Genomic DNA, 13,168 nt, shown 5'->3' with positions numbered 1-13,168 from the left:
TGTTCCTCCTGGTCTCCACAGCAAGCAGCTGGGCCGTTTGCCTTCCCTTCACCTGGCAGAGCCAACACTCCCCCCCAGAGCTGGGGTTTGCTGTGGTTTTCACTCCGTGTCCCACCCGGCCAGTCCCAAAGCCCAGCAGACTCTTGGCCAGGGATGGGGGAGGGTTCAGCATCCCTGTGTGTGCTGTTTGGAGATGGTACAACAAATTCAAATGAAATAACCTTGTAGATCCTCTTGGGATCCCCTGCTGATGGATCTGTGGTCACTGTGGGGTCAGTGGCTGCTCTCACCCAGCAGTTGCAGATAAAACACCATTCCCTTGCCTGGCCAGGGGCCCTCTCATTTAGCTCAGAACTCCAGTAGCAAAGGTTCCTCTGTGTGTCCCTTTGTGTGGTGGTGTTGGGTACGTGGTAGGATTTGCTCTCTTCATGGCTGGATGTTTTTCTTCCCTGTCCAGTGCTGGGTGGCTGCTCCCAGTGCTGCTCCCCCTGGATTCAGGGGATGGGACACTCATTTGCTCATTCCTCTCAAATTTAAAAGGTCAAATAATTTCACAAAGATTTCCTGCAAACCCCAGCTGATTTCCATTTTGCTGCTTATCTCTTTTCCTAGGGAGTTGACCCTGGCGAACCCTGGCTTTAAATCCATTCATCCCAGCCCTGAGAACTCTAAACAAATACATGAGCCCAGCAGGAAAGTTGAATTATTTAAAATCTTTTCCTCTGAGGTGTTCCTTGCCTTCAGCTTCTGGTGTTGGGGGAGCAAAACCTTCAGATAGAGCACAAGTGAGGAACAAGTAGTTAATTTGGTTCTAGTGGTGTTTTTGATGTTCTTGGATGAATTATTAAAACTGCTGTGAACACTCAGGCTGGGCAGAGCAGGGGCTCAGGATGCTGAGCTCTGAGGGTTGGGCTGCCCAGTCCTCTTCTTTGCACAACCATTGCTTTATAGGCTGCCCCTTCCAGTCTCTAAGGGAGAATATTCCAAACTAAGTGTGTTACTTTCCTGGAGTTAAACAGTTTCTATGAAGGGATTAGTCCCTCTTGGGACCTCGCTGTGTTCAATATTTCAAGGTTCAAAGAACGCCAGGTAATGGTTTGCAAATCACCAGGTGGGTTATGAGGTTAATTAAGTTTTAGTAGTCCAACCTAGGAAATTGGAGTCCTTTGATACGAAAACACTTTTTTTTCTGTGCAGGATTTTGCATTGCACTGCTCCCTGCTCAGAGAGCTGCGGGGTGTTCTGGTGTGCCAGGATGCTCCCTTTGCTCTGGGATCCGCAGGTGCCTTTTGGGGGCAAACCAGGAGCTTTGCAGGAGGAAAGCGTTCGCTGTGCAGGGACAGTGCAGCTGCAGAGCAGGGCAGTGTCCTAAAAGAGCCCTTTAATTACTGAGGACCATACACAGCCTGTAGTAGATTGTAACTCGGAGGAGGGTTAAGAACAGCGTAGCAAGGAGCTTTCAGGTCACTGCAGCAGGGACCTGTGAGAGCTGGTGTGTGCAGGCGCCGGGGTGCGTGGTGCTGTTCTTCACTGGAGAAACAGGGTTTAAAGTGCCCTGTCTGCCCTGGGGGTGGGACCGGGTTGTAAGAGACATAAGCTGGGGGTGCCGGGCTTGCTGGTGCTCTGGTGGCCTGTACTGCAGCCAGGTCTGGTTTCAGGAATTCTTGATTGCCTGGGTATTTTCAGCTGGCTCCTGTGCTAATCCGTGCCCCATGTCACAAGAGCCTTTACCCCCAGGTAGGGAAATGATTCACAAGCACACCGTGTGTAAAGAGAGTTTGAAAAGTGCTCTGTAAATATATTTGGCTTCTTAATTAAATGTTAATATAGGAAGGCAGAAACATGTGTTGTTTCCAAAAATAATAATTCCGTTATTTTCAGAACTCCAGGAATTGGGGATTAGGGGATTAGCTGTGCTCCAGCCACGTGCCGGCCGCCTCACTGGACAGGCTGCACCTGGAGTGAGAGCAGGGAGGGGATGAGGGTCCTGCTCCTCTCGGGCTCTGCTGACCAACAGCTGAGAGGGGCACAGGGGACCCACAGCTCCTACAGGTGACAGTGGGAGCCACGAGTGTCTCTCAGGCTGTGCTGTGGAAGGGAAAGGTGCTCTGGAGCCTCCTCTGTGCTCCTGGGAATTCTAGCTCTGCATCTGGGACAAAGTTGATCTTGATCAAGCATTGGCTTCACTCAGGGGTGGGTATCACTGGCATAAATCAACAGGATTATTGAGACATGGATGTGACGTGACATTGGAGCGCCCTCATCCATGTACGTGTTCCTGGGAAGGGACCAAGGTCTACACGGATCTTGGATTGTGTAATTTTTTGGCTTGGTTGAGGGAAGAAAGGGATGGATTTAGGTAGCTTGGCTTTCTAAAACACTGAGTTTTCTTCCCACATCTACGTATTGGGCCCCGTCTCTGCTTCTGCAGAAATTCTTCTACTCCCTTCACGTTGCCTACAGTAGCCACTCTGTGTTTAGGGACAAGGCAGGGAAGAGGCGTTCCCTGTTATTCTGCCACTCGCGAGCACAAACCCCACTGCCCAAGACAGCAGCTTCTTTCCCTCACCCTCGGCATTGCCACTTAGTGACCTTCATGGCCAGCACCACTGCCACGGGGCAGTTGGACTGGGACACTCAGCCGCTGCTTTTCATATGGAGCTGGGATTGGGCAGCAGCCTGTGCAGGCAGCTGGGCTTAGGAACAGCTCAAGTGGAGATAGTGCTTCCAATCCTCCTGCTCTGCTCTGCAGCCCGCTGGGATTGCTCCATCAGAGGGGAAAGTTTATTTGTGCGGTGGGTGAACACAACTGAGGCGAAGCTGCTGGCAGTGGCTGTGCTGTCCTTGACTGAGCAAAAATACAGCTCTGCAAGTAGGATAAAACCCTCAGCAGTGCTGCCTGCCAAACGTGAACAGCTCCAGTGAACCGGGAATGCCCACCCCACCACCCAGGAGGAGCAGCACTGCTGCCTCCCACGTGGAGGAACGAGGCCCCGTGGCGTGCGCCGAGTTCCAGGAGCCTCATTGCCTCATCCCTCACCAGAGGAGGGAAATGAAAGGTCACAACACTGCAGCAGTGAGTGAGAAGTGTCATCCAGAAAAGTGCACAATAAATGGACTTAATTGTCCTTGGCGGGTAATGAGCCGGGGAGGTGGGAGAGCAGGAAAAATGTCCCAGGAATATGGGCCAAGAGGGATTCTGCTGCTCCTGGAGCTTGGCCCCATCGTGTCTTCTGTGCTCACTAGTGCATCTGCTGCAGATGTCCACTTTGGGAAGTCCATAGGAAATGGATTTTGGGATGCCCAGTGCATTCCTGGTCCCTGCAGCAAACAGGGATTAACCCAGGGAAACAGCAGGCTGGACTTCGCCTGTCTGGGGAGGGCAAGGACGTGGCCACCCTAATGAGAAGGAATTGCAATAATTGATGGTGGAATTCCTCCACAGAAGTGGGGAAGGAAATGCCATTACCTGTTCCCTCACACGGTGTCTTGTGATCCCACAGATCCTATAAATGTGTGTGAGATGCTTGCAAAAGCTTTCCCCTTCCCCCGGAGGGCGGGATCTTGCTGCTGCCCCCACAGCTTCCTCTGGGCTGACATCTGAGAAGGACAAACCCTGCGTGCTCTGGCAGTTGTACCAGTGTTCTGGAGCTGAACTTTTTATTCAGTTCAAAGATATTTTGATTCACAAATGAGCAGGTAAAAAAGAACATAAACCATTTTTTATGGCTTTTTTTTATTGTTCAAGCCTGGATTCCCATGGAGTGTGTGGAAAGCAGCTAATGCTGATTCAATGAGACAGCGTCAGAAAGGGAAATCTGTTCTCTGCATGTAGTGCCCTGGGCAACTCTGGGGGGTTTTATTTATTTTTTTATAATTGGGGAGAAGTGGTAGAAAAATGATGGTGGTTGAAGAACGGGGTGTTCGCAAATAATTCAGGGTAGTGACATTAATTTGATTAAATGCAATTCAGGGCCATGTTAGATTAGCCTGCAGTGGTGTTTGCTAATGGAACAGCCTTTCCTTCCCCTTTTCCTCTCTGTGCATGCAGGCAAAAAGAGGATAAATGTGGAGCTGAGGCCTTGACTCAGGTTGGCTCACCTTGGCTGGATGTGTGAGCCGAGCTCGGCACCTCTCGTGCCTTCCCACATCTGACGGGATGTGAACAAAGCCAGGTCTCCTTTGCTCTGCAGATCCTGGGGTTTGGGTGTGGGTGACATCTGCACAATCCTCCTTCTCACCTGGTACCTGCCCTGCTGGAGCACTGGCATCTCCTGTGTCCTCAGTCACTCAGCTCTGCCTGATCCAGCTCCGAACGGCCCAGCTGGGCGCGCAGCTGCTGGTCCCCTGGGCAGAGCAGCCAGGCTTTGGACATGCTCTGGGAATGTGTCTGCCCCAGAGCTTTTTTCTATTTTCATATAGAACTTCTCATTTTATAGTAGCCATTTGGGGAAAACTGCACTGACACATTCTGGTAGCAGTTTGCACCCAGGAATGATCTGTGAGGAATGGGGTCCCACCAGAGACCACTGACAGGGTTTTACTGCATCTGCTCTTGTTGAAACGGAGTGAGAACCTGGCCTGATCACAGCTGGTGCAGGGATTTTAGTGCAGACTCGGGTGAGCCCTGTGTAGCTCATGCCTGGGCCGTGTCAGGCTGGAACTGGAGCGAGCTCTCCTCAGCTAGGCAGAAGCTCTGGGTGGCTGTTTCTGGGTTTGGTCACTGCTGCCAGCCCCTGGGAACACGTGCCAGGGTCCCCAGACTGACTGTGCAGCACTGGATGAGCCCCTCAGAGTGGAGTTGGACTCTGGGGTGAGGGTCTCTGCCAAGCCCCTGAGTGGGAATCGGTTCATTCAAGTAAGTGAATTCTGTTTGACATCTCCCCAGTGAGATTGTGCTTTATCCACCATGGTAGGGGTGTTTGGATTTTCTCTGGAAGGGAATGGTGAGAGCAGAGGCATGCAGGGCTCTGGGGTTGAAGGAAGTTTGAGGATCATGGGAAACATGGCAGAGCTGTGCCAAAGTTCCCTGGATAATAGGAATGGACTCCACGGGGAGCAGTGAGGTCGGAGTGGATTTTGAGGAGCAAAGTGGGTGGACCAGAACTGGCAATTTAGAGGATACTTATATTTGATTCATTAGTAGCTCCAGGCCCCATAAACATTAAAAAAGCCATTAAAATTGCAGTTAATTTTTTTTCTCTCAATAAAATTGCTTGAATTTGACAACCATGACCAATTCCCTCTGTTGCCATTGTCATGCTGCCAGTCTGCATGGGCAAGAAAATTAAACAAAAATGAAGTGACTGCGTGCTAATCTCAGATTTATTGTAGGGTTTTGTGCATGAGCCCCGTTCCCCATTGATGCTCTTTGAAGAGTTGGGGCTTCATCATCGTCCCTGTGGCCAAGCAGATCCTTTTCCCTGCTTTCCACTCAAGTACCCCAGACTGCAGGTGCCTTGAAGGGAAGGCACCAAGCTCCACCAATCACAAGGCCGATTACAAACACAGATTTGTATGACCAAATGGGTTTCTCCTGCTCTGAGATCTGGGTGTGCAGGGCCCAGCTGTGAGGCCGTCACTCAGGGTCTGTGGTGAGCTGGACATGTCTCCATCTCCCATATCCAGGCTGCCAAAAGCAGAGCAATAGCAGTGACAGCAGAATCCACGACAAGATGCAAATTGTCTCGAATGCACTGAGGGGAAAAAGAAAAAGAGCTTTGTATTCATTTTGTATGCACAGAGAGCCTTCAGCTGTCTCTCTGCTTGGGATGTCTGCAGGAGCCTTCGGAGTCTGGGAACGCTGTGTTTGGGTTTTGCATCTGTTGCTTTTGATAGCAGACCCGTCCTGGTCCCTGTCCTCCCCATGCAGGCTGTGCTCACAGCAGCGTTGGCGTCGGGGTCCATCCGCTGCCGGCCCGGCCGCGCGTCCTGCACGGAGCACTCGGTGCCTCAGGCCCTTCCTTAGCTGGAACGAGAGCGTGGACAGACGCCAGGCTCTGAGGAGGAAGCAGCATCTGAAAATTGGGTAGTTAAGTGCCTGCAGAGTGTCCTGCTGGAGGAGGAATCTGGCAGATTTTGGCAGTGCTGCCTTCAGCTCACTCACTTTGGGGTCACCTCGGTAGCAGAAGGGGACGCTGCCTTCTGCCAGGTAACCTCTGACTGTGTGTTTTCCTTTAATGAGAACCTGGAGCCTCGTGGGCTGTTTAACTACAGTGCAGGCAGTGAGGTGTGAACCAAAGCCAACCCTTTTTCCAAGAACTCCTGTCTCTGCAGGCGGGTTGACTGCACCAGCATCCTACAGGGCTGCCAGTGAGGACACGGGTCACTGGTAGATCCCTGCCCTCCCTCAGGGTGATGTGCAGGGCAGAGACAGGGGTCAGGAGTGTCCCTCATGGTGGTGTGTATTTGTGCCTCTCCATGGAGGGGACTCTGGCTCAGAGGGAGCTGAAGGCCAGGTTGGGGGATGAAGGCGCCTCTGACTGCCTGGCAGCCAGTCTGTGCCAGCTGGGACTCGGGACAGATTCACCCTACTCAATTTCAGGTGTCTGACTGGGCTGATGGTTCAGCTCTTTGAGTTGCCAGTGGAGCAGAGGAGTTCTGCCCCAGGTAATGCATTTCAGCCCCTGTCCCTTCCCTGGCTGAGCCCAGGTGGGGGCTGGTTCCTGACACAGCACATGGTGAGGTGTTGGGATGAAGGAGCTGATGGGTGTCCCTCACTGCCCCAAAGTGTGGGTGACAGTGAGAGCTCTGGTCTGGGCCAGCCCTGAGCCTCCCTCATTCTGCTCAGCCCCACGAAGCTGGGGCACCCAGGAGGAACGTGCAAGGTAGAAGCACTTGTCACAAGGAATAAAATTGGAGGCACGTCTTGGGAACATCTTTGTGATTCTAATTGGCATCTCTGAGGCTGCTTCTGGAGGCTCCTGGAGGACTGGGCTGATGGCAGAGCACATCCCTGAGCTCTGCTCTCCCCACTGAGCCCGTCCTCAGAGAACCTGGGGAGGGGCTGGTGGGAGCTGGGGCTGCTCTGTGCCCTCAGAGGGGCACTGGGAGGTGGCATCTGCTGACCTGTGGCCAGCACCAAAGGGAACATTTGGGTAAAACCAAAGAGCAGCAGTGGCCCACGCAGAGCAGCTCTGCCCCTTGGCTCTTGTCTGAGGCCGTGTTGGGTGCAGACAGGTTTAAAGTCTGGCTCCTCTGTGTGGCTGGCAAAGGTTAAAAGATCTCCAGTGTCTTTGTATTTAATTCTCTTTTTTAGTGGCAGATTATTGTTTTCTGTGGGAGATGAAATCCAAATGGGTTTGAAGGACATTTCTCGTGCACCAGGGGCTGGAATGATTTGTTCAGAGCTGCTACGCTTTGTCTATCCTTGTTAAGTACCCAGAGAATACGGACTGGCACCAAGGGAATTTAATGTGACACATAAAAATAAGGAGAGCAGGAGAAAGCTGTAGGCTTCACAGTATTTAACTACCTTGTATCCTTGCTACATAGCAAGCAATTTTCTTTGAATTTGAGATGCCAAAGGTGAGAGAACACCTATTGCCCTGCCTTGGAGCTGACACTGGTGCCCTGTGGGAGAGCAAGAGCCACCAGCCTGTGCTGCTCATGTGGGACCACGGCCGTGCCAAAGGGGATTAGCACCAAAAAGGGCTCAACACTGGAAAGTGAGCATGAGTGAAAATGTAAATCGGATCAGCAGGCTTGTTTAGTTTTATACATGAAAATTACGCATCGCCATTGTCACAGCTCATTTGGCTGCCGACTGTTCCTGCTGTCAGAGTGGCACGAAGGGAAGGACTGGCTGTGAGCTCTGCCCTTGCCAGCATCTTCTCTGCACTCCCCTAGCTTCAGCCCTGGCTCTCTGCAGGGAGATGGAGCCACAAAGCACCAAGATGGGTAGGTCAAGGGAGCGCAGAGCAGGCCCAGGCATTGGGAACTGCAGGTTTCGAGCTGTGACAATAACGTGGTGTGGGCACTTCAGTCCCTCCCTGTTCCTCCCCCACACAGGGCAGTAATACTTTGCTTTGCAAACCTATGAGAGAAATCCCATCACTTGCTCTGGCCCTCTTTGTCCATTTCAAAAAGCTCTTTTGAAGCCATCTCTCTCTGGGAGATGAATTCCTCGCACACAGGCTGCGTTCCTGCCAGGTGAGGTGTCTATCAGGGGAGTTAATCCCCATTAATCCCTTCCCTCCTCCCCGGAGCTGAGCACACAATCTCCTGCTGTTACAGGAATGCACATTAAATGTGGCTCTTTGGCTTAAAATTTGTGAACAAGAAAGGGGAGGGGATGTTTCCATCTTTCTGGTGGGATGCTGCTGCCCACCAGCCAGAGGTCACTGCCCTGGCAGCAGCAGCTCCTTGTGTTAATCACAGGGGGTTTGTTCCCAATCCAAAGGGAGCTGCTGCTTGTGCACCAAATGGGCAGCCTGGAGCCTTCAGCAGCAACCTGCCTCTTCTTACTCCCTGATTTTGTGCAGTTGAGGGGTGCACAGAACAGTGCACGTGATGTGGTTCCATCCTCACACGGCTCATGGTGTGCAGTGTCGCCACTCAGGTGAGCCCCTGGTGTCCCTTGGCCTCGCTCACAGGCCGTGGGGTGCAGGGGAGATGGGTCTGGCCATGATCTGGTGTCCACAGGCACACTGGGGCAGTGGCAGTAGCTCTTCCCAGCGCAATGGCCCCAACTGGCACAGTCTGTGAACTGGCCTTTGGGAAAATACAGAATGAACCCCCCTCATGGGCTGCAGAGCCATTTAGTCCCAGCTCTTTCTGCTGTTTAAACAACTCTCAGACAAATAAATGCCTTTGTGCCCGTGGCTGTCAGCTCAGGCTCTGCTCTCCTGTCCCCTCCCAGCTCTCCAGGAATCGTGTGTGGGATCTGACCTGCTGAGGGAGGGGGAGGCAGAGGAGCCCCGTCAGGGGGTGGTGAGAGCTGTGCCTCCTGCCACCCACTGCTGTTTGCCACTGCTGTTTGCTAAATGACTGTAGTGTGGGCTGCAGGGCAGCTCTCCCACGTGGCAGAGAGATCTCTGGGCATCTCTTATCTCTGGTGTTAATTCCCTGTTTCCCTGAACACTCCTCTGTGGCCGAGGGAAGAGCAGCTCCCGGGTGGAGAGCTGTGTGCCATCCTGCTCTGTTGTCGCCACACCTGCCATGGAAGTGGCAGTGATGCTGCTTGGCAGGGGCAGAGCAGCTGCTGGCGTGGCCGGGAGCAAGGACACGCTCGGGGGGTGGCTGCTCCGGGGCAGCTTGCTGCATTTAAAGCAGGTAGCATTCAGCAAAGCACATATGCTGAAATCCCACGAAACTGTGGATGGGAAGAGGTAGGAAACCCTTGCTGCTCTTTTTGTAGGGTGCCTGGCAATCTCACCTGCCCTCACCTTCCCTGCAGCCGGCCTTAATTGGGTTTCTCTTATAAAACCAGAATGTGGAACAGTGAAGCGCTGTCGGCGCACACCTTCTGCTGGGACTCCCTGGGGAGCAGAGGGAGGCAGGGCCGGGAAGGGGGTCCGGGTTTGAGCTGAAGCCTTCAGTCACACAGCAGCGTGGCTCTGCCAGGCGAGGGGAAACGTGTCCTGCTGAGCTCTGCCCAGGTAGGACAGCAGGGAAGCAGGTTGTGACAGAGGCTTTTAAAGGGGGGTAGAGTCCGTGTGCTTCTGCTCTGCAGGGGGAAGGGGGCAGAAAATGGGTTTTAACAGCACAGTGTGGGGTGACTGGAGCATCTCTGCCCCTGCCTGGAGCCAGAGGAGACACCTGACCTTCCTGGGCTGCCAGGGAAAGCAGTGCAGGTTTCTCTGTGGCCGTAGAGGGAGACTGAGCAGAACCCAGAGCCCCTGCTCGGACGTGGAGGGGGCTGGGGTTTGCCTGGGCACTGTTACAGGATGTTTAAAGCCTCTGTGTGTGCATCCCACGGGATGTGGCTGTAAGCCATGCCCCAGGGCTAAAGGCTGGGAGTGGGAGGGGGGAGCAGTGCTCCGTGTGCTGCAGCTCTGCTCGTGTCAGCCCTCTCTGTGCCCGAGGTCGGTACATGGGGCAGAGCTCCCAGCCTTGGAAGCCTTCCTTATCATTGTTGTCTTCCTCCTCCTGCTGCCAGGACATGCTGGAGGTTGAGTCAGAGGGTGCCATAACTGTGTGATGTCCATTCACACGCCTGATGTGGTTCCTGTTGTCCCCACAGGGCTGTAATGTCATGGAAGACCAGGACCTTCGGGATATCGGGATCTGTGACCCGCAGCACCGCCGGAAGCTGCTCCAGGCTGCTCGCTCCCTCCCGAAGGTCAGCACCAGCTGATGATGGGACATTGCCAAGCATGGCTGGGAACACAGGGGAAACAAAAGCCAGTCCTTGCATCTCTGGCCATGGAGGAATCTCAGGGGCTCTGGGAAGGGTTTGGGGAATAGCAGGGAGGAGGAGGAGTATATTGATCTTCCAGGCTATGTGGATGGTGGTAGCTCCATGCTGGGACTGTTCCTCCTGGCAGTCTTGATCCCAAGCACATTCTTTGTTTATACAGTGATTTTGTTACTGGCTAGTGGAGATGGCCATGGCCTGTAAACTGATTTTCTTTGACCCCATATCCCTTGGGATCCCAGCTCCTGCAGCTTTTAACACCTTTCTTGTGCTTTCACAGTTGAAACCCCTGGGCTGTGATGGGAATAGCCAGCCCTCAGTTCCTGCATGGCTCGACTCCCTGGGGCTGCAGGATTACATCCAGTCCTTCCTCTCGAGTGGCTACAGCTCTATTGACACTGTGAAAAACCTCTGGGAGCTTGAGATAGTAAACGTGAGTGTCGCCTCTCTCCTGCCGGAGCAGCGAGATCCTGCCCCGTTCCCTGGGGCCAGCACTTGCCACAAATCTCTCAGAGCAGCTCTGTGCCCATGGTGACCATGGTCTCTCCCTGCAGGTGCTGAAAGTGAACCTGCTGGGCCATCGGAAGAGGATCATCGCCTCGCTGGCAGACAGACCCTATGAGGAGCCACCAGCCAAGCCACCACGGTTCTCGCAGCTGAGAGTGAGTCCCTGCTCATGGTGCCCTGCCTGGCTCGTGTGTCAGTGCTGGGAGAAATCTTGCCATGGCCAGTGCTGTCCGTTCAGCTGCTCACCTCATCCTCCCCAGACACCCAGGCAGCAAATACCTGTGCAGGGGCAACCTTGTGATTGCAGTGAGTGGGGCAAGGTAATTCCAGCCCTTGCAGGTCAGCCTCTGGATGCCGACCCCATGGCAAAGGCCAGGCTGCCCCTTGGGATCAGGTGCCTGCACTGAAGGGGTGCAGGGTGCCACTCCCACCTCTGCCCTGCACGGAGGGGAGCTCTGAGCCCACTTTGTTGCCCTTGTTTCCTGGTCAGAGATGTGGGAGCTTTCAGCAGGCAGGAGTGACCCAGCCCAGCTGGAGAAGGGCTGCAGCTGGGACTTGGTGTTTGATTGCACCCTTGGGATCTGGAGCCCTCTCCCTGGCCCGGCTGGGCTGCTGAGAGCTCCCGCTCTCGCTGCCAAATAGCACTCGACAAGATGTGTGGATGTTGATTTTTGCTGCAGGAGTGGCAGCATTTGGATGTCAGGTCCTTGTTACAGGGCTTGGCTGGGAGGGAAGCATCACATTCCCCGTTCTTCCTGAAAACTGGCTTTTAAGAGCTGAGTTTGGCAAAAGCTGCTGGGCTCAGAGCAACCCTGTGAGCTCAGGAATGGGGCAGCATGTTGTGCTGCCTCCTCCCAGAGATTGCTAATCAGCTTCCTGGAGCAGGAATTGAAGTGATTGGAGTTTACCCATCCTAAACATCTGGTCCTTGCCCTGCTGCAGAGCTCTGTCCACTTGCCTTGGATTCCCAAGGCTTTCCAACCCAAACAGCCTTAGCTGAAGTGAGTTGGGCTGCTGTGTCCTGCTTGCTGACGTGGGAATTTTTAGGAACTGGGTTCAAGAGTGAGAACAGAGAGAATTCACACTGGTGCTGCACTGGGAGGGTGCCCAGTACAGACTCTGCATCTTCACCCACTGCTCAACCCCCGCGTTGGGCAGCAGGAGCCTGGGAGGGACCAGCAGCCAAGGATCTGCACCGTGGGCCAGATGATACCGAAGGCAGGGGGGCTGAGGCCGGGAGAGGGCTGCTTTGGTGCGGCTCAGCTGATTGAGATGCTGCCCGGGGAGGCTGGGTGGGAGAATGGGCCATTTGCAGCATTTCCTGGCGCTGCAGCTGCTGCGCTCCAGCGCTGGCTGCGGCGGGGGGCGGGCGGGCGTCAATGGCAAATGAGGCGAGTGGGCTGAATGGGAGTGATGCGGCCACAGCTGTGCCGAGGCTCCGGCCGTGCCTGCGGGCCCTGGGCGCGCTCTGGCGGCGGCTCCCGGGGCTCCTCTGCTGGGGTGGCTGATCATCATCACCCTCGAGTGCTTAGCTCAGTGCTTTAGGGGAGCCCACCCCTCTGGAATCACCTTGCCCCCAGCCCGGCGTGTTCCCTGCCCTCCTGGGATGAGCTTGCAGAGGCAGAGGCGTGCTGGGCAGAAGGGGCTGAGTACGTGGCTGAAACCATCCTGGAGCAAATCAGGTGTCAGAAGATAAAGAGTGGGATTGGCACTGAGGCAGGGGCCCCCAGAGCAGGAGCTGACCCCGTTAGTCCACTCACTGCACCCTGTGTCAGGCGATGTAGAGGGAGTGATGGGGGGCACGGCACAGCCCAAGCTGACTGGGACCCTTTGCGGTGTCTGCTCCTTCCAGTGCCAGGACTTGATGTCCCAGACGTCGTCGCCCCTGAGCCAGAACGACTCCTGCACAGGCAGATCTGCCGATCTCCTGCTGCCCTCCGGGGACACTGCCAAGAGGCAACACGATCGTGGCACTGAGGTTGCTCCCTACTCCAGAGCTGAGCGCTACAAAGCACAGGTTAGTGGGTGCTTTTGTGTGTCCTGGGGGCCCTCTGCGCAGGCTGCCCCGTCTCTGGAGCCAGGGAGGAGGTGGCATGGTGCAGGGAGGGAGCTGGTCAGGCTCAGCTTCCCTCAGACATTAGAGCCAGCAGCTCCTTTGTGCCTCAGTTTCACCTCAAAAACCAATGGCTCACACTTCCATCAGCACTGGCACCTTCACCCCGTGTGCTGCCTCTGCCCAGCTCCTGGGGGACTTGGCCATTGCCAACACCAATCCCCTCTGCAGGTCACTTTTTGTGGGTCCAG

At 54.5% G+C, this 13,168-nt stretch overlaps 1 protein-coding gene across 8 annotated transcripts in view; it reads left to right on the top strand.

Moving 5' to 3' along the window:
• ANKS1A (ankyrin repeat and sterile alpha motif domain containing 1A) overlaps positions 1-13,168 on the top strand; it is a 78,515-nt gene that overhangs the window by 56,950 nt on the left and 8,397 nt on the right. For all 8 annotated transcript variants that reach the window (XM_032132802.1, XM_032132806.1, XM_032132801.1 and 5 more), the window contains 4 exons: positions 10,184-10,282; positions 10,638-10,790; positions 10,912-11,019; positions 12,717-12,881. In XM_032132802.1, coding sequence (XP_031988693.1) covers positions 10,184-10,282; positions 10,638-10,790; positions 10,912-11,019; positions 12,717-12,881 — 525 coding nt within the window. The remainder of the gene's footprint in view (positions 1-10,183; positions 10,283-10,637; positions 10,791-10,911; positions 11,020-12,716; positions 12,882-13,168) is intronic.

This window comes from Corvus moneduloides, chromosome 24 (assembly GCF_009650955.1).
Source record: "Corvus moneduloides isolate bCorMon1 chromosome 24, bCorMon1.pri, whole genome shotgun sequence".
In the NCBI taxonomy this organism is placed as follows: domain Eukaryota; kingdom Metazoa; phylum Chordata; class Aves; order Passeriformes; family Corvidae; genus Corvus; species Corvus moneduloides.
The sequence above is the reverse complement of the archived record's forward strand: the minus strand, read 5'-3'. Positions and strand labels throughout refer to the sequence as shown.